This window comes from Vigna radiata, unplaced genomic scaffold (assembly GCF_000741045.1).
Source record: "Vigna radiata var. radiata cultivar VC1973A unplaced genomic scaffold, Vradiata_ver6 scaffold_122, whole genome shotgun sequence".
In the NCBI taxonomy this organism is placed as follows: Eukaryota; Viridiplantae; Streptophyta; class Magnoliopsida; order Fabales; family Fabaceae; genus Vigna; species Vigna radiata.
In genome coordinates this window covers 467,837-488,949 of record NW_014543108.1, presented here as the reverse complement: position 1 = coordinate 488,949, position 21,113 = coordinate 467,837, and the positions used below count along the sequence as shown (strand labels likewise).

Sequence of the window (21,113 nt, the reverse complement as noted above, 5' to 3'; positions counted from 1 at the left end):
GAATTATAATGGTTGATGCTAAAATAAAGTTTATTAGTTAAACTAAATTTTGAATGATCGCATTTTTATTTCAAAATAGTCATTTAGGAAATTAATATTTTCTAAGTTGCCTTCTATAATTTCATTTATCGATATTTATGTAATGTTCGAAATTTAGAGAATGCTTGTTTTTCGAAAATGTTTATAGAGAAAACTGATATTTCTCATACTTTTGGATGTTATAAAAGAGACTATTATATATTTACAATATTTGCGTTCGGTTGTCGTTTTATATAATCAAGTTACTTACCAAAACTATGTTTAACTAACTAATGTTAAAGTTAATTTAAAACTATACTAAATATTAAAATGTCAGCGAAAATTATATCATTTAATAATAATTAGAATATAAATGTGCTTCTATATAATATGTTTATATAAACTTTAGTTTTTTCATTGATAGAAATTTAATTTTTTTTTATTAATATCATGTGATATTTCACATCAAATATAAAGTAAAATAAATGTTCATTTAACATATGTCATACTTTACCATCATTAGTATATTCAATATACCATTAAATATTTTTAAATGTCATTATGTACTACTAGTATTCATACTAATTGACTATTAATAATTTAATGTACACTAGTAAATATAAAAATAATGCGAATAGTACAACAATTGAAATAAATAATGACAAAAGAACAAATTTAATAATATTATAAGAGTAAAAAGATAATCAAACAAAAAAAGTTAAAATGCTATACAAAATTAAAAAAGAATATTGTATACAAAATTAACAAATTATTTTAAACAAGTTTTACCAAAACTATTAATATACTCAACAGACTTTTCAATTCATTAAAAAAGCTTGAAATTAACTCAAAACAATTTTCAAATATACTTTCTCAATAAAAAGAAAAAAAAGTATAGACCCTCATTCAAACATGCAATTAATAATGACATAAGTAGTGACATTATTAATCTATGGTCATATAATAAAATTTAATGAAAAAATAAAGTGTAAACTTTTTTATGAAAATAAAATATTTGTCACAAAAAATTAAAAAAATCCAATTGATACATTTTGAAATATATGAATACGTTAAAAAAATACAAGGACAGTATTCATATGTCAAATATCTATCAAGTAAACTATATAATTTTAAAGTGTTGATATACACTTTTCATATCTTATATACGTCATACATATATATTATTTCCCATTTCTATCTATTAGATTAAAGTCGGAAGAATGTAAAATTAGTTTTATTTGAAAAATAATTAAAAGGAAATTCCATATTTGTCTTTTTTCTTTTATTTATAAAAATTTCACTGTTTTGTTTTAAGAATTTTGTCCTTAAATCCTTAACCATGGTTAACCTAACCAAACCACTATCAGTGCCCATACCATTTTTTAACTCCTCTTCCCACTCCTCACTCTCACTTCCACACCCCCACTCTCTCTCCTCTCTCAATCATGGCTGCTCACTCTCGCCTCCCCCTGCTCATCCTCCTCTCACTCCTCGCCGTCGTCTCCGCACACAACATCACCGACATTCTCGCCGCCGACCCGCAGTACAGCGACTTCAACAACTTCCTCACCCAAACCAGACTAGCAGACGAAATCAACACACGCCAGACCATCACCGTGCTCGTCCTCAACAACGCCGCATTCTCCGCCGTCGCCGACAAGCACCCCCTCTCCGTCGTCAAAAACCTCCTCAGCCTCCACATCCTCCTCGACTACTTCGACAACACCAAACTCCACCAAATCACCAACGGCACGACGCTCTCAACCACACTCTACCAAACCACTGGCACTGCCAACGGCAACGTCGGATCGGTCAACATCACCGATCTTAAAGGTGGCAAAGTCGGCTTCGGCTCCGCGGCTTCAGGATCCAAGCTTGACTCGACCTACACCAAATCGGTCAAACAAATCCCCCACAACATCTCCGTCATCGAAATTAGCGCGCCTATTATCGCGCCGGGGATACTTGCGGCGCCTCCGCCGTCAGCTGACCTAAACATTACGGCTCTCATCGAGAAAGCTGGATGCAAAACGTTCGCCTCACTCATCTCCACTAACGGACTGGTTAAAACATTTCAGTCAACGGCGGATAAAGGTTTGACTATCTTCGCACCTAATGATGAAGCTTTCAAGGCGCGTGGCGTACCTGATTTGAGCAAGCTCACCAATGCTGAAGTAGTCTCGCTCTTACAGTACCACGCCACCGCCAAGTACCTTCCGGTTGGATCTCTCAAAACCACCAAAGACGCCATCAACACGTTAGCCTCCAACGGCGCCGGGAAATACGACTTCACCGTTTCCTCCGCCGGCGACTCTCTAACGATTCATACCGGCGTCGACTCCTCCAGAATCGCCGACACTGTTCTAGACGCCACTCCGCTCTCGATTTACTCCGTCGACAGCGTTCTCCTTCCTCCGGAGCTTTTCGCTACGTCGCCGTCGCCCGCCCCGGCGCCGGAACCAGCTAGCTCGCCTTCTCCAGCTTCGGCACCAACTCCTGCAGAAGCGCCTTCGCCACTTCCAGCGTCTCCCCCGGCTCCTGCGGGAGAGACTCCAATTGGCTCACCGGCGGACGCGCCGTCAACTGCGGCTGAGCGGAGCACCTCCGCCGGCAAGAGTGACGGTGTTCACGTGAAAGCTTCTGCGGTTCTCACTGTTACAGTGACTGCTTTGTCGGCTTTGTTGATTTCCACTATTATGTAATTTTAATAGTTTTTGTTTTGTAAGTGTTTGAGTTTTGCCTTTTTTTCCCGATTATGATTGGACGGGGGAGTTTGGTTTATTTATTTATTTTCTTATAAATTAAATTAGGCATGTGATGATGTACGACGTGGTAGTGCGGTATTTTATTTTAGGTTTTTTATTTAATTTAATTTTTGAGTTATTTATGAAGGTTGTGGTGGTTGTATCTGGTGTGCCACTATCTTAGTGTTACGTGAAATGGGTTATCCTCTGGCGTTGATTAGTAGTGCATACAAGGGAGGCCACGTGGATGGTGAGTGAGTCCTACGTGTTTCTTTTGGTGAGGACCATCTCATTTTAATATATTTTATTTTAAAATAAAAAAGTAGAACTCAGATCTAATTCTGAGGACTGTGCGGCGAATTGTTTTTCAATTCCCAACAGCATTTTTTTACTGCTAAATTAAATTGTTTAAGGATTTAGGTGACGCGCTGAGCGTTTGCATATATTTAACGCGCTGATTCAAGTCGTTGATTCGGTTATTGCCATTGATATGATTAGTGGATATATGCTTTTTTCTGTCTTTGGCTTTTTGGAAGGAATGTACTTTGAGTGCATTAGGCCATCATCAATTAACTTTGGAGGAGAGTTTCATTCTAACCTTTGGGTATTTGTAAGAAATTTCTATGCAAAACTAATACTTAAATCACAACTAATACTTAAATTATGGATAATGATATTTTGACATCCAGAATGTGACAAATTTTTTATATTGTCATGTGTCATATTTTGGGTGGTCCACGTGGTTTAAAAAATAAAATGATAGAATGGCATGATTCAATGTGTAGAAACAGACTTGAGATCAATGTATAAATAAGTGGATAGTTTAGGTTAACTTTTAGCTTGAGGAGGACATATTTGAATTTGTCACTTGTTTTGAACTCCGCAGTTTATTTTTAACCAATTTTATTGAATAAAATACATTAATTATCATTTAAGAACACATTTATATTAAAGTTCATCCCGAAGGAAACGTTTATCTTTAAAGTGATGGTGCAGAAAGGAAAGTTGTAACAATGTACAAATAACTGGATAGTTTAGGCTAATTTTTAGCACCAAGAGGACATATTTGAATCTGCTACTTGATTTGAACTCCACAGTAAATCCATGTCATTTTGTCATTTTATTTTTTAAAACATGTGGACCACCCAGAATGTGACACTTGACGGTGTCAAAAATTTGTCACATTCTGAATGTCAAATTATCATTATCCTTAAATTATACGCTTTCCGCTATTTCAAAAGTATATATTAAATACATCTATTACTTTAGGAAAATAACTAATGAAACTTGCATATTAGAAGATCAATCGGCCAAAATAACCATGAGCAGCTACAATATTATAAGTTTCTTCCTCTTGACCAAATCAACACTCAAAACATGCATATATATATATATATATATATATATATATATATATATATATATATATATATATATATATATATATATATATCGGCATCTTTCACCGTATTAATAATAACTCTAGTTAATATATTTTTAAACAACCAATTTAGAATGATTGGCTACGAATGTTTTGGTTCAAAGTAGGTTTTGTTTTAAAGTTGGTGTTAATTTAAATTAGAAAATTCTTCGAGTGTTCATAACTTTGAACTATCTTCCTTTTTGTATAATAAATAAGATTTCAAGTTCAATAAAAGCTTCAATTTTTTTTAATGAATCTATTAAGATAGGAAAAGATATAAAATCTTGAAAATATAATTTAAATTATTTCTTTTTAGGTTATAATTGTCTAATCTTTTATTATGACTTCTTCATAGAAAATTGTGTTAATTTATTTGCTATCATTAATTAGTTTATAATCAACTTTATCTATTATCATTAGAGTAAAAGTATAATATTATGGTAATACAAAGTCTCTCAGGTTTGAGTCATATAAACCAGTCAAGGCAAATAATAAAAAATTGTATGACTTTCACTAGATTTTCAAATATTGTGTTGTATCAAAAGAAAAACTCTTAAAAAGTTATTTCATCAGTTCATGATCGATTTCTTTAGGAACCAATGTTCTGTACTTAATAAAAAAAGATGTTTAGAAACAATTCGTGAATTTAATAATCATTGGGTATATTTCTTAATTTAACTTGGCTAAAAATTATTTATAGTTTCACTAACCAAGCTTGATGTTTAAACATCATATACTTATCAGACTCATTTGAAAATGTACATAATGTATGTTAACATAAGAGATGAGAAGCCCCAATCTTGAGTCAAGTGAGACATAAAGATTGAAGTGATCAAGAAGCTTATCTTTATAGTGATAGTACAAAGTCAACTTAACCCACAATTTTCACTCTTATTTTGTTTTTCTTCAGTATAATTTTTTTGTTATGAGTAGTAAATAAACTTAGATCTTAGTTTTACCAAGTTAGGTGTTCAATGGTATAGTAAGTTGACCTTGACATTTCTAATATGAGTTTCCAGTTAAGTTGAGGTCGATGTTGGTTTTGGTTTTTGTAAATATAAGTCCTTGACTGATCTAAGATAAACATTGACCTTATTATTTTTCAATATCAACCTATGATTGAGTCAAGGTCGATAATGATATTAGTAAGGTTAGCTTTCGACTGAGTCGAGATCAATACTGACCTCAATCTTGTCAAGTTCAACTTTCAACCGAGTCAAGATAATTGACCTTGGTCTCGTCAATATAAGCCTTCGATCGAGTTGAGATTAATGTTTACTGAGTTCCTTGTAAATTTTCTTATTAACCTTAATTATAAGATCAAGTCTATTGTAATTTTTATATTTTTCATTGTAAAAATAAATAAATTTCATAAACCTTAATAAAAATCATAAAAAAATATAACAATCCTTGAGTATTATTTTAAAAAAAAAAGAACTTACCATATATATATATATATATGGGTTTGCTAACGTGCGTACGTTGTTTTTTCAGTTGGTACATTTTAACAATATATCGATTTTTAGTAGACAAAAATACCCTTATTATCATTTATATATCATGGATTCTAAGTTTAAGATTAAAGGTATTATAATAATTTTCATTCTCAAAATTAAAAAAAAAAAAAAAAAAACCCTAAACCCTTACTCACCTCTCTCATTCCTCTCAACCTTTTCTCTTTCATCTCTCTCACTCCAAACTTTTCTCTCATTCTCAACTAAAAAATAAACTAAACCCTTACTCCCCTCTCTTATTCCTCTCAATCTTTTTTCTTTTATCTCTCTCACTCCAACATTTTTTATTGTCACTACTGTAGCCCAAATTGAAAAATCAGAAACACTTGCCTAATAATTTTTTTTTTAAATTTTAATATTTATCTTAAAAAAAAAGTCATGTATACACATCAATAAGTAGACTCAATGTATACTCTGATAAAAATAAAATTAAATGTGGTGTGGATGTACAAATGATGTATGAAAATTCTGTGATTTGTGAAGTTTTATTTACCGTGACTTAATTTAAAAATAAAATAAAATCAAAAATCAAATTAGATAAGTGAGAAAGATGGATTAAGGTTAGGCAAGTGTTTCTGATTTTTTTTATTTGGGACTATAATAAGGGTTTGGGTTTTTTTTTTTTTTAGTTTTGAAAATTATTAAAATACCATTAACCTTAAAACTTAGAATCCATGATATATAAGAGTATTTTTGTCTATTAAAATCAAATACACATTGTTAAAATATACTGATTGAAAAAAAACAGTGCGCATTAGCAAACCCCACTATATATATATATATATATATATATATATATATATATATATATATATATATATATATATATATATATATATATATATATATAATTCAAAAAATGTATATAAATTTAATATAAGATTTATTTTTAAAAATAAAAATGTTGATCAAATTAAAAATAATATATTATTTTTATTAGATACTTTAAAATAATAATAAAAAATTAAATTTATGTTTTTTTAATTCTATTGGATAATTTAAAATGATATATTATTTAATAAAATTTATATTTTGGTTTTATTTTTTATTAGATAATTTAAAACAACATCTTATTTATAAAATTTATATTTTAATTCAACAAAGTTTTTCCGCAAAAAGTTAATTAAAAATTTAAACATTATTTATTAATGAATAAAATGTTTAGAAATATTATACTTTAATTTTGTATAATTTGTATAGAACTAACTTTTTTATTATGCATAAGTTGAGGATATTATCTTTTTTTTTTTTGTTATACCTAATTAACGATATTAGTTTTAAAACGAACAATTTTAAAAATAACAATTAAAAGTAATTGATAAATTATTCCCACTGTATCACTTATATACCCTCAACATTTAATCATACTAAATATTTCATCTTATGAAATTAAAACAAGTATAAATCTTCACAACTTTATAGTTTTTCTTCGCATTTGTTATTTTAATTTTTTTTCCTTTCTTTTCCATTTTCAAGGATAAATACCAGTTTAAAAGAATGAAAATGAATATTTTTTTAAAAAGTAAAAATTGTTCCTTGGAAAAAAAAAAATAAATCATTAAAAAAAGTTACAAATAAATTTAAATGAAAAGTAAATCATCTTATGTAAGAACCTCAAATATTAGAGATGATAAAGTGTTTTAAATAATGATACTATATTTTTTATTTTAAAAACAAAAGTATAAATAAAATTTTATAATAAGGTGTTTCATTATCTAAAAAGTTTTATCTTGACGGCAATCTCCTTAACTAGGTTAGGCCAAATCTAGAAGAGAAAACCATGGTGAAGGGTGACTATTGTGGAAATGAGAGCTAAGTTCACGATTTTGTGTGGTTTATAGATGATGAAGGTGGTGTATGTGATGCTCTAAGAGACTTTGGGTCAACTCTTAGAAGAAGGTGGCTAGAGGAGGCCATTTGGGTTACTATAGCCTAATGTGACCTTAAAAGATTAGTGTGACACAAAAATGACAGCATAACTTTACTCTAAACCAAAGGTAATTACACGAAGGAGATGCATCTCTATTTATAGGCTAAGGTGTCTCAAAATAGGCAGAAACTTTAACCTAAAAGAACCACCTTGTCTAGCTTAGAGAGCAAGGAGAAATCCTCTCCAATGAGAATGAGACAAGTGACGAAAATCCTCTCAAGTGAAAGGGTGACTTGTGGCCACTACCTATGAAAAATACTCTTCATTCCTAAAGTGGCATGTGACCACTGACTAGGAAGAAAAACTCTCAAATGGGAGGGTGACACTTGTCAAGGCCGTTCACTCTCTCTTGTCCACCAAGCTAGCTAAAAATGTTGATCCCTTGGTCAACTCATGGTATGGATGTCCCACTTGGGTCAACATTGGGTCTTGGCTCTCTTGTTGACTTGAGTGGTCAAAACCATATTTTATTTGGCCCAAAATACAAGACCCAACCTACACTACTAGGCCCATACTACAAAGCCTAAATAAATCTTAGATTACTTGACACATAATACAAGGTCCAAAGTTTTTGGGTAAATCTGGTTTCATAAAGTAAGTATGGTTGTGTGAGCTTTTGGGTACTTAACTTGGCCTAAATGCATTGAATTCATATTCAACCGAGCAATTTATTTCCAAATTTAAGTTATAAACAGTTTCATTAATCAAGTATAATGCTACGGATATCAATTTGGTCTTTTGAATGAGTTTAAATTACATATAGATCAAAATTTGAGGTTTGCTATAAAAAAATTGACAGAGATAATAGATTATCAAGCTAAATAAATAATTGATTATATCAATTAGCAAGTTGTTTTGTCTTCAAGACTCTTTGGGATAATTGATTATCCTACTAGATAATTTATTATCTTAGTCAGAGTTCTTGTTTGACTTGAAATCTCTCTAGAATAATCGATTATCCTATCTGATAATCGATAATTTTAGTCAATGTTCATTATGTATTGGAAAACTATCTAGGATCTTGGAAGAAATAAAGATTTTTTATTGTTTAGCTCTTATTTCTTTTAGTTCCTTAAAGGTTTTATGAATAATGCTTAGTTTAAACTGGTTTCCAAGTCTGCTTATGTTGGTAATTATCAATATTTATTGGATGATATGTACGTGATGGTGATGATAGAATATAGGTGTTGTGAAAAGAATCTCAAGGAAAGATTCTATGTTGATTAGGTGGTGGTGAATGCTTGACAATGAGACTTTAGAGAAAAGATATCCTGATATTCTACCAATCATTCAACTCATGTAAAGATGAATGAGGTGACAAAGAGAATGACAAGAGGTCTTTACCTTAGTCCTTGGGTCTTAGGAGTGAAAGATTAGTCTTTTAGGTAATAGGTCAAATTACTCTTGTTTATAAATCTGAAAAGTATAAATACTATCATCGATGCACACCTTTAATGAAGTCCATGTCAGCATCGTATCCAGATAACTGAGTATAGAAGTTTTTTTGTTGTATGATCTTATGTTTATTGAATTCTATATATTGTTAATTTAAGTTATGATATGTTAATTCATTTGTACACTAGCTTACACTGCTTGCTTGGTTTTCTATTTCTTTATGTGTTTTAGTTGAAATCTTCAACAATAATCATCAATTAGTGTGAACAAAAAATCTTATAAATGATAGTATGACGTTGATGGAACAGAATAATAATATTGAGTGATATTCAGAGTTATAACTATATATATAATGTAAACATACTTAAATATTTTATATAAGATCTACTTCTTTTGAAATACTCTATCTATAAATTTTTTTATAAATATGTTTTTATTAATACAATTATTATTTTAAATAAGTGTAAGGATAAATTACATATTTTTTTTATCTATCTTTTTGTTCGATTAAACCTATGATATTTTTGTAACAAATTACTCTATTAAATGAAATATCACATCTTACCACACATACATATAACAAATAAATTTAAGGTTTAAACCTCTTTTTAGTCCCCAAGTTATAAGCGGATGTTCAATTTAGTCCCCGCTTTTAAAACTGTCAACGTTTGGTCCCTAAGTTATACAACTTGTTTCAAATCAATCCCTGCCGTTAACGGTGTTAAAAAGTTATAACGTTTAAGTGACTGTGCATGTCAGGTGTCCAATTATGGTTGACGTGGCAAGCAATGACTGTTGTTGTGTGTAAAATAAAACAAATTGTTTGTGATTTTTTTTAAATGTGGTTAAATTAATATTGGGATAAAAATTAGGGCAAAGTAAAATTGGGGCAGAGTGAAATTGGGGATTATATTTCTCGAGGGTTGGGGAATGGGTACGTAGTGTTCGTTCTGTGATTCCGTGAGACAGAGCTTGGTTGCTTCGAAGGAGATTGGTGTCGAAATGAGCATTGTCAGCGTTTGTGGTGGGGAGCGACTTCCTTGGAAGCGTGGTTTGTCAGCGAGGACTTCATTCAAAAAGAAAAGTTGAAAGGTGCGTTTTTGATCACTTATTTTATGTTCTTGGGGTCCCCCATGGTAGTACGTTGTCTTTTTGTCCCCTGATATTGTTCTGTTGTGGTCCCCTACTGTGTTTTGTTGCCTTTGATGTGGTCCCGTTCTTTAATGTCATTCAAAACTTTGGGCACACTTTTTGTTTGTATTTGGTCCCCAGATTGGACAAGTAGGAATTGTTTATTCTGTGTTTGTTTGTTTTTTGTGTGGTTCATGCCTCTTTAATTAAGCATCACTGCACGTGTATAGTTGTACGTCAAAAATATAGAATTTAGTAATGTGTAATAGTGGGTGGTAGCATGTTTGGAATTTACTCTAACAGTGACATTTATATAGGCATTTTATAGTTGAACATTAACCAATATGTCCAACTGTGATATCGAGATGGTGTTTCACCATGGGGGAAAGTTTATGATTACTGGGACATTTGGATATCATGGAGGTGAAACTAGTACGTTGATCATTGACCCAGACAGATGAAGTTTTTTTGAAATAATGACCATACTAAAGGAGATGGGCTATAGAAATGTTAAGGAGTTACGGTATTCTCTGGGTGGCCCTGTATTAGAAGATAGGTTGGAATTGTTAAGTGATGACAAAGGTGCATGTAATTTGGTAAATATTGCTAGAAGAGATGGTCAAGCTCATTTGTTTGTGGTTAACTTCATATCCCAACCTGAATATCTTCATAAGATAGAATATCATAGTCAATCTGAGTTAGGTGAAAATCAAGGAGGTGAAGTTGAGGGATGTGTAGTTGAAGGAGGAGAAGTTGAAGGAGGTGAAGTGGAGGTTAATGATGGTCAGCAAGAACTTCCTGAGGTTGAAGTTGGTGAGCCAGAAGTTCCTGAGGTTGGAGTTGGTCAGCAAGAAGTTCCTTAGGTTGAAGTTGAGGATGCTGAAGTTGAGGTTGGGGAACATGGTGAACAAGGTCATGCAAATGATGTTGATATTGATGTAGTTGTTGAAAGAAGTTTCCTGGCTTAAACCTCAGATAATTACTATGGAAGGCTACAGTATCAACAACCCATAAAGCATGGGAGACAGTAATGAGACAAATGAAGGAAGTTAATCTAGACGCATTTAAATACTTGGTACAAATTCCACCAAGGCAAGTTCATCTAGACGCATTCAAATCTTTAATATAACATGTTGTTTAATTACTTGTTGTAAATGTTTAACTTTATATTTTTGCAGACATTGGTCTAGATCCAGGTTTACAGGAAGACCTGCTTGTAACACACTTGTCAACAACATATCTGAAGGTTTTAACAGTGTGATCTTAGATGCACGGGAAAAACCAATAATATCAATGTTGGAACAGATTCGAATGTACTTGATGAACAGGTGGGCATCCAATAGAGAGAAGATCAGTAAATATGAAGGTATCATTTGCCCCAAGATTAAAAAAAGACTGCAGAAGGAGTTAGAGAAGACAAAATACTGATTCCTAGGTATCAAAACTTCTCATTTGGTTTAAATAGTTATGTCTTGTTCTTAACATTATTTCTTTACCATTTGGCAGTTGGTCAGGGATGCAAATATTTCAGATCACCCATACATCCATCATTGCTTATGTGGTTGATGTTGAAAAAAGAGAATGTACCTGCAGAAAGTGGACAATAACAGGAATACCTTGTTGCCATGCACTCACAGCCATGAGGTTTCTCAACATCAATCCTGAAGAATACTTACCACTTTGGTTTAGGACCTGCACGTTTGAAGAAACATACAACCCAATCATTTTCCCTCTGAATGGTCCTCATCTATGGCAAAGGACTTCAACACCTGATATTCAGCGTCCACCAAAAGGAGTCTTGCCAGGTAGACCACGAAAGAAAAGAAGACTCGAAAGTTGGGAGCAAAGGAAGGATGATACACAAATTGGACAAAAAGGAATTCCTAAGAAATGTTCCATATGCAGACAAGTAGGGCATAGAAGACCTAACTGCCCTCAAGCAAATCAACAGCAACCCCAAGAGGGTACACCACTCCAGCAACCTGTACCAGACCAGGAACCTACCCCANACCAGGAAGCTACACTACACCCTACTCAAGGAAGTGAGATTACTAAACAAACCCAGCCAGATCAAACAACACCAGCAATTTAGATTGTATTACTTTGTAGTTTGGATATATGGCTGTGATGTATTTTGGATCATGTTTTATGTATTTTGGATGATATTTGATGTATTTTGGTTGACTTTAGATGTATTTTGGTTAACAACAACTACATCTTTTTAGATTGGTCTTGGTTATTTCTTAACATCATGACCACTTTAGATTGGTCTTTGTAATTTGACCTTGAACATCAGATTTATATTACTTTGACCAATATATTGTCATTTTGATCATGAAAGCAAATTCTGATTATTATATTTCAATTACTTTGTACTTTTATATTGCTTTGTACTTTACATTGCTCTTTAGAAGTTTATGGAAGCATATTTTGATATCATCAACTTAAAGTGAGAAACATTATAATATAATCAAGTTAAAGTAACAAAGTATTACCAAGTTCATTACAACCTCAATCTCATTCATTACAACCTCATTAAAACCAACCATCTGATTACAACCTCAATCTCATTCATTACAATATAACCAAGTTCTTCATAACAAATTTGACAGATACACCACTAAAACAAAATTAAAACATACAACATACAAGGATGATGATAATCAACCCCATCATGCATAACATTGAAATTAAGACCTTCTCCCTTTTCTGACAAACCAAAAGTGATCTTTCCAAATTAATGATCTTTCTCCTTTGCCATCCAATTGTAGTATCCCTTTCAACTCCATTATCTTCAATATGCCATTTGAAGAAATTACATCCTCGCACTTCTTCATTTGCCCTGGTTCTTAGGAGTTTTTGCCACTCTCAATACGGCAAGCTCTCCAGAATAGCACATTTCGCTGCCAACCATTCCTCTTGATGATGAAGCACCATGAGAGCTCCCCCATTAGCACGAGGAACACTGATTCTTTGTCATTGCCTCTCAGAAAACTGCAATAATACTTCGTCCAGCTCAAGAAACCAAAACAGAGAACACCCAAGAACAAAACAGAAACCCCAAACAGATAACACCCCAAAAAGAACCCCAAACAAAGAACACCCCAACACCAGATCCTAAGGTTAAGGTACGCACCTAACAGAAACCAACTTCCTTACCTTAGGGCACACACTTGAAACAAAGGAAACACCCAAGAATAGATCTTGATGTCTTACAACGAAGAACTTTTACCATCCAAATCCTTCACATTAGCTCAAATGCTTCACCTAATCTCCTTCCATCCACATGAATATGTTAGGACAAGCACCACCATCACAAATATATAATTTTTATTCCAATGTTTTTTCTTATTTGGCTTCCCATTGCCATCGTTTCGCCACGTTTGATAACTTCTTTGTCACATCATACCAACATTTAACGCCATTCTTACACATTTAACGGCAGGAATTGATTTGAAACAAGTTTTATAACTTAGGGACCAAACGTTGACAGTTTTAAAAAAAGAGACTAAATTGAACATCCGCTTATAACTTGAAAACTAAAAAAAGGTTTAAACCTAAATTTAAACGAATATCTAACATTTTCTAAAATAATAATAATAATACAATAATAACATAAACACTATCTTATAAGTGTCATATATATATATATATATATATATATATATATATATATATATATATATATATATATATAAAATTTCGGTTTTGAGTATTTATTTTTTGGGTTTCATTTGGGAGGCTATCGCTGACAACCATGGCTACTCATCTTGCTACAGCAAAGGCCACCGGGACGACGTCGTCTCAGGATAAACGACACCGTTCCATCTTCGATGTTCCGTCGAATTTCTTCGACTCTTCTCGCCTTCTCCCTTCTCCACACTCTTCCGTTTCCGGTCACCACACCGTAGACCAAACCCAAACCCTTGAACCCTCCTCAAACGACGTCGTTATTTTTGATGATTCTCAAAACGCTGTAGTTTCCGCGCCTAGGTTGACCTGCAATACCTGCAGAACTCAATTTGATTCCCTCCAAGATCAGCGTGGCCATTTCAAATCCGACATTCATCGGTTCAACGTAAGACTCGACCAATCCAGAATAGTCTTTTCAGTGATTTTTTTTTGTAAAATCTAGAATTTCGGCTGTTGCATTGAGTAAAGGGATTTAGTTATAGTCCGAGATATTGTAAACTAATTAGCTTGTGTGTGATGAATTTGTTGAGGGTTATACTAAAAATTGTTAGTGATTGATTTCTAGTTAGTTGAGAATGTAAAAACCGTTTTCTTTAGTGATAATGCGTGAAAATTAGACACTTTAAAAAAATTGAAATCACAATTTTTTTTTATCATTATTTAAAAACAAATTCAGAGTGGTCCCGTTTTCGGTGATATCATGTCCAGTTTAGAATGACCAATTTGCTTTGAAGAGCTACAGTTTTTTTTTTTTGTGAAGCTTGGTATGCTCTTGTGTAAGTTAAAAATGTTAACAAATTGGCCATGTGCGTTATGGTTTGGGGATGTGAGTGTGGATTCTACCGGTTCTTGTTAATGATCACGGGGATGTGTTGATTATAGGTGAAGCTGACAATTGCGGGAAAGAATATTGTGAAGGAAGAAGATTTTGAGGTGCTGACATCTGAATTTGTCAAAGACTATGATATGTCAAGTATATCGGGATCAGAAAGTGATGATTCACAAAGTGAAATTGTACTGAATGACAAATCGAGTGAAAATTTTAAACAGAAACTATTCTTCCTTCTTCAGACAGGGCAGAGAGTTTCTGTCTGGAAGTGCCTGATCATGAATGTGACTGAAAATGTATTGTATGATGATGAAAAGACGGAGAATGACGTTGTTCAGAAGTTGAAATCGCTGACTGCTGAGCTCAGAAACAATACCCAGTTGAGGATTGTTCTGCTTGCATCTGGTGGGCACTTTGCAGGTTGTGTCTTTGATGGTGATGTTGTTGTGGCTCACAAGACATTTCACAGGTTAGAATATGATTGTTGCTACCTAACAACAGAAATTTGATATACTATTTCTTAGTATTATTCAATAAAAGGTGAATATGATTGAAATTTCATTTAGGCAGACTGTGTGGAGCGAGAATAGGAATATATGCATAATGCATACACCACTAAACCATGTACAAAGACTAATATTACAATATCAATGAAGTACTTATCTTTGTCAATTATTCTCCTGTTGGGGATCTTGTCTGTTGGAAGTATTGTGGTTGGGCATGCGATCAATTTTGCTCCTGTTCACCCAGAATTGATTTTTTTTTTACCTGGGTGAGTCAGGCCCGAGCATTAACTAGCAGGCCTCGATACTTCTTTCCTGACATGAAATGTTGCGAGCCTCTTCTATAAAACTTGTGTTGAGTTGTATGTGCAACATCCCTTGCATTAGAATATATAGTATAGATTAGCTACTGTTGACTCTGCAGCTGAGCCCTTCTAGCTTACCGTAGACACCATTACACGTGTATAGGCAGACCCCAACACTCTTCTGGTGCTATTCTTTTTCATTGTAAGTCATTCGTTTATAAGTGGGCGTATTGCACGTATTTAAAGATCAATTATGGATTTGTGCGGATGACTTTTTAATTTGTTTCTAGAATAAGAATTAGTTTAAAATTCATGATGCATCACATTCAGTTATTATACTCTTAGCTATCTATTATTACGAGGAATGGATAAACACGTGACTAGGTGCAATTTGTTCTATCTGATAGGAAATGTATGTTCTTCCTGTGGTCTGTTTAACTTACTTTTTGGTAGGAACGTATGAAATGTCATACTATTTGATTCACATTTTTAGTTTTTTTCTTTTTTCTTTTTAATTTCCTTTCACTTGTTTTATTTCCTGAGGCAGTAAAGCATGCAATGTACTTATCAATTATTGAACAAATACCATTCACTATTTTCTTATCCATTTTTATGATTGCTAGTTCTATTTGCTAAAAGTTGTACTTGAATTTTTTAATTTTGTTTTTATTCATAAGCTGTTATCATTCTTATACAGATATGTTGTGCGGGCCAAGGCAGGAAAAAAACAGTCATCTAAAGATGCTTCTGGCAGGTCTATACATTCTGCCGGGGCCTCACTTCGTCGTTATAATGAACTTGCATTAAAGAAGGTGTTCAAATAATAGTGATATTGTTTATCTTGCTAATTTTTTATTTGCATGCTAGTCTAGTGTTGTGCATTCTTGTGTTCTGAAATCAACTGACAGAGCATCCAAATATTTAGTTTTGGAATTGGAGTTAGTCATATGCAGGCTAATAAATGATGCTATATATCTTAATCTATTTCAAAGTGTGAGTGACAAGTGGGAATTTTAAAATTATAATTACTTGAAAGTGTTTGAGAATGTTATTTATTTCTTAATAAGTAAACCAAACATGGGAAGCATACTCTTCAATTTCAGATCCCTCGAAACCTAAAAGTTTTCCCTTTACCAAATGCCCCCTATTTATATTAAAATATATCCTACTAAAGCATAGGTTGCGTTCTCTCAATTATGTATAACTATGGTAACGGCTGCTGATCTTGGTTTGTAAAAATTTTTAGAACCTCTGATATCATCTGTGTTTACTTAGGGTCTATTTGGTTTGAGAAAACATTTAATGCCTTAAGAAATAATTACAAAATTATATAACCTTGTTTCCACTTTTCTACAGAAAACAGTGAAAGCAACAAAATACTGTTTTTATAATTTTCTGTATGAATCTTTGGAAGTAAGAAATGAAACAAAATTGAGTATACATTTTTTTTTTTTTAATTATTTGTCAAAGTATTAAAGAATAACTAACATTTAAATCAAATGTATCCTTATAATTGGTCATGAGTTTTACAAATTGACTGTTGCAATGATTCCTCTTCCAATTTTAGTTACAGTTATTCATTGTCAAACTTGCCCGGGGATACAGAAAACCTTTCATACATATTGCTTTCTTTCTTTGTTTGTATGCACCTCCGATTTTTAAATATGGACTGATTATTGGCATGTTTCTATTTTAGGAAGTGCATGAACTGTTTACAGCTTGGAAACCCTATTTTGATGCCTCCAATTGCGTATTTATTCATGCTCCTTCAAGTAGTCGTCAACTGCTTTATGATGGAGAAAGACCATATTTTAGTAATCAGCACTGTACTGTTAGAAACATTGCTTTGAGTGTTCGGAGGCCCACGTTCAGGGAAGTAAAGCGTGTATATAGTCATTTGACTCAGGTAACCTACGAAGGTGATGAGAAGGAAGTTTTACAGAGCAAACAAGAGGATTTGGTATCTGTTCCCATTTCTAAAATAAATGACAGTCCAATCTCCAACCAAGGGAATGGGACTATGTTGCATGACAAAGATAAAGCTGAAGCTTGTTCAAGTAAGAAAAATGATGAACTCTCCATTTCGAGTAATGGAGAAAGTGAGAATGAGCTATCTGGTAAATCAACTCCTTTACATCAGGCAGCCCAATCTGGTGACTCTGTAAAGGTTTTGGAACTCCTAGAACAGGGCTTGGATCCTTGCTCCAAAGATGAAAGGGGACGGACCCCATATATGTTGGCACATGACAAAGAAGTGAGGAATAATTTCAGAAGGTTTATGGCATCAAATCTTGACAAATGGGATTGGCATGCTGCCAAAGTACCCAGTGCATTGACCAAAGAAATGGAAGAGTCACAAGCTGCTAAGCAGGTGATTCTGCAACATGTCAAAACAAGTTTTGAACACTGATTTAAAATCAAAATTGCATCTTTGTATAATCCACTTTGTTTTCTCTCTGACTAAAGTAACGATTACCTCTTGCTATGGTAGTACAGGCAGAAAAAGATGCTAAGAGAAAAGCAAGAGCAAAGGAATTAAAGAAATTGCGTAAAGCAAAAGAAAAGAAGGCTCAGGTTCGTTTCTTCTTATCTTATATGATTACCTTGTTTTTTGAGACCTGTTTCTCAAAGCATTTCACCTTGGTTTATTAAATGTTGTTTAACCGATAGTTTCATTACATATACAGACTTAAATCATCGTAGTTTCATTTTATTAATGTTTACCCTAAAAATTTTAGCGATATCTTTGGTAGTGTTGACATAGTTGTTTAGAGTGAAAATGGTATTTTATCCTTTGACCAACATTCCCCTATTTTTCCTTTCCACCATTGACTACCAAAAGCAATGCAATTAGCTTGTGATGATTGAGTCTTTGGCAAGTATGCATAAACAAATGAACTTTCTGAGAATTATGAAAAAGAAAGGGAAACTTTTACATACTTCAATTTGTGAGTTCTATTATTGTGCTTTAATCTGTTTTTTGTGCTTTCAGTCCTAGGGCAATACCTCAAGCAGTTTATACATTTTTCTGAAGAATTTTTATTCAGAAGCTGCTTTGATTTTCTATATTTCTCATTTACAAGCGAATACACACACTCTTTTACTCATTGTTCATCATTCTTGTGGTAAAAAAATATATTCTGAGGAATCGTGAACGTGGTGTTCAGGTTGAAGCCACCTTGCCAAAGAATGATTCCAAAACTGTGGAGAAGCAAGTAGCAGCTTCATCATCGATAAAGGGACAATCTCAACTAAAAAGTGGCGTGCAATTATCCAAAGAGGTTAGATTCTTAATTTTGATGATGCGTGCTAGCCGAAAATCTTTAAAGACCACGTCATTTTGTAACTTTATTGATGTGTTGAAATCATGCTACTTGTTTGTGAGATTATGTTACCCTTCCATCTGAATAATTTCCACTTTTAACTGCTAATTGTAAATGGGTTGTTTAATGTTTTTTATTTTTTAAAAACAGGACCAAATAAGAATGGCACAGGCTGCCGAAAGAGAAAAGCGAGCAGCTGCTGCTGAGAGGAGAATAGCTGCCCTCAAAATTCAAGATAACAGTACAACCGCTGCACCAAGCATGTCAGGGCCTAAAAGTGGATTAGCCGGTGACATTTACTGTTCCTGTTGTAATTCATCACTTGCTGGCAAAGTTCCCTTCCACCGGTATAATTACAAATACTGCAGCACATCATGCATGCATGTACACAAGGACATCCTAGACGATCAATGACAATGTGTTTAGATATTTAAATTTTTCTTTTTGCAAGTCAAGATTGCTCCAAATACCCATTTTCTTGACTCGGTTGCAAGTTATCTTAGATGGAAAAAGGCAAAAAGAAGTGAAGAGGGGTGGAGAGCAGCCATGGTGGAAGGACTCAATGGTAAATAACTTGAGCTGATTATTTCAAAGGAATACAAAATTGTTTTCTAAGAAACATTGATACAGCTAAAGTCATAACAGCCATTTTAGAGCGTTCCCAATCTGTGTTGTGTCAAGCATGAACACAGCAAATGACAAGTGACAATTTGGCATTGGTCCTGTATTACTGATTTTCTTTTTCCGTATGTGGTTTTTTTTTAGAAGTGTAGTTTCTTGACTTTATTTTATCAGGCATGAATTGCCTGTTTCTAAATTAACCAGATCTGAAAGGTAGATTAGTTAAGGACTAGAGCTGTATAACATACTCTCTCCATTGATGGTTTATATTTAGCAATGTATCTAACTTTAAGTCTAAATATTAAAAAAGATTATTTGGTATAGTATTATTCCAAAGGTAACAACAATTATTTGTTACTTGAAACTGTTTAATTTTCTAACGGTTTGCACTCACTCACTTTACATGGTTTTCATATTCTGATTATAGTTAGTCTCATCTCCTCTTACACTCTTGTGAAGTGATGTGAATGGTATTGTTTTGCCCCTAAGCTTTTATTCTTTTAAACTTTAATGAGCTCAACTGACTCCTCTGTTCTTGGCGAGGCAAAAAATTTATGATCATGTTTGACGAACCATGGGTCGGCACATTAGTGGATTGATCAATTCATTATTTTATAATAAATATGATGAAAGTGTTTATTTATTTATCAGATATTAAAGTATAGTTGAAAATTAAAATGTCAATTTATATAACTTAGTGAATAAATAAATTAAACATTCAAATAATTATAAAAAAAGTTATTGTTGGTGAATTATAATTCTCATTCAATTCGATTTAAAGTCATTTAATCTGTAAATTAAGTGAATTGGGTTTAATTTGACCTATATTTCAAAACACAAAAATTTTTTCAATACACCTATAATAAGCTAGGTGGATTAGCTCACGGGTTGAAATTCATTTTCACACTTAATAAATTTTAAACGTCATTATTTTTTAATTTATGAATATTTTATTTCAACAAGATTTTAATGTTAACTTCAAAAGCTCGTATCATCTCTTAATATTTGTTTAACATAAAATAAATAAATAAAAAACAGTTTATATAACTTATCAAATGTCTTCAAATCTTAGAAATTTGGTCTAATTTCAAATTTATAAACACCACTTTTTTTTCTTTTTTTTTTTTTAAATTTATGGATACTTCATTTCAACAAGATTGTAATGTCAACTTAAAAGACTTGTATAATCTCCTAAATTTGTTCTACATAAAATAAAAAAAACAAATCATCAGTTTATCTAACTTATCACATGTCCAAGTTCAAATATTAGAAATTTGGTCTAATTCCAAATCTCACAAAACATAAATAATGAAAACTTCAAATTCAACTTGGATTCTCTAGTACATCTGTGTTTTGGCAATATCTTCTCGCCATTCAGGGTGTGTTCGCTTCCGCGGATTGCACTGTTAAAGGAAAAAAGCGAGAGATGATTTGCGAGATTATGGTGTTCGTTTGAAGGGAATTGCGAGAATTTAATTGCAACGATTTGCAGGATAGGCACTTTTTTTATCACCCGGTGATATGCAAAGATTTGAAAGGATTTACTATGAAATTCCATCTTTGCCCTCTTCTAAAAATATAACTTACTGGATTGATTTCAAGTAAAAATATTTATTCCAAAATTTGATGAATTTTAAGAATCTAATGAACCAAAATTTCAAACAACGAACCTGCATGCATTAAA

General features: G+C 32.7%; 2 protein-coding genes across 2 annotated transcripts; both read left to right on the top strand.

The window, feature by feature from the left end:
- Positions 1–1,410: 1,410 nt before the first annotated feature.
- Positions 1,411–2,979, top strand: LOC106753017 (fasciclin-like arabinogalactan protein 10). The gene has a single exon (XM_014634799.2). It carries the CDS (start codon positions 1,464–1,466, stop codon positions 2,718–2,720), a length of 1,257 nt encoding a protein of 418 aa, XP_014490285.1. The 5' UTR covers positions 1,411–1,463; the 3' UTR covers positions 2,721–2,979.
- Positions 2,980–13,867: 10,888 nt separating this feature from the next.
- Positions 13,868–19,752, top strand: LOC106752964 (ankyrin repeat and zinc finger domain-containing protein 1). Its single transcript, XM_014634749.2, has 7 exons — positions 13,868–14,233; positions 14,731–15,146; positions 16,183–16,297; positions 17,182–17,856; positions 17,982–18,059; positions 18,653–18,766; positions 18,959–19,752. The coding sequence occupies exons 1-7, from the start codon at positions 13,913–13,915 to the stop codon at positions 19,220–19,222; spliced, it is 1,983 nt and encodes a 660-aa protein (XP_014490235.1). The 5' UTR covers positions 13,868–13,912; the 3' UTR covers positions 19,223–19,752.
- The last annotated feature ends 1,361 nt before the right edge of the window (positions 19,753–21,113 follow it).

Excerpts from the sequence above, each read along its gene's own strand:
- LOC106752964 (XM_014634749.2), top strand. The coding sequence starts at position 13,913 with ATGGCTACTCATCTTGCTACAGCAAAGGCCACCGGGACGACGTCGTCT. Across the intron at positions 17,857-17,981 it reads AGTCACAAGCTGCTAAGCAG|GCAGAAAAAGATGCTAAGAG; the intron begins GTGATTCTGCAA and ends ATGGTAGTACAG. Across the intron at positions 18,060-18,652 it reads CAAAAGAAAAGAAGGCTCAG|GTTGAAGCCACCTTGCCAAA; the intron begins GTTCGTTTCTTC and ends CGTGGTGTTCAG.
- LOC106753017 (XM_014634799.2), top strand. The coding sequence starts at position 1,464 with ATGGCTGCTCACTCTCGCCTCCCCCTGCTCATCCTCCTCTCACTCCTC.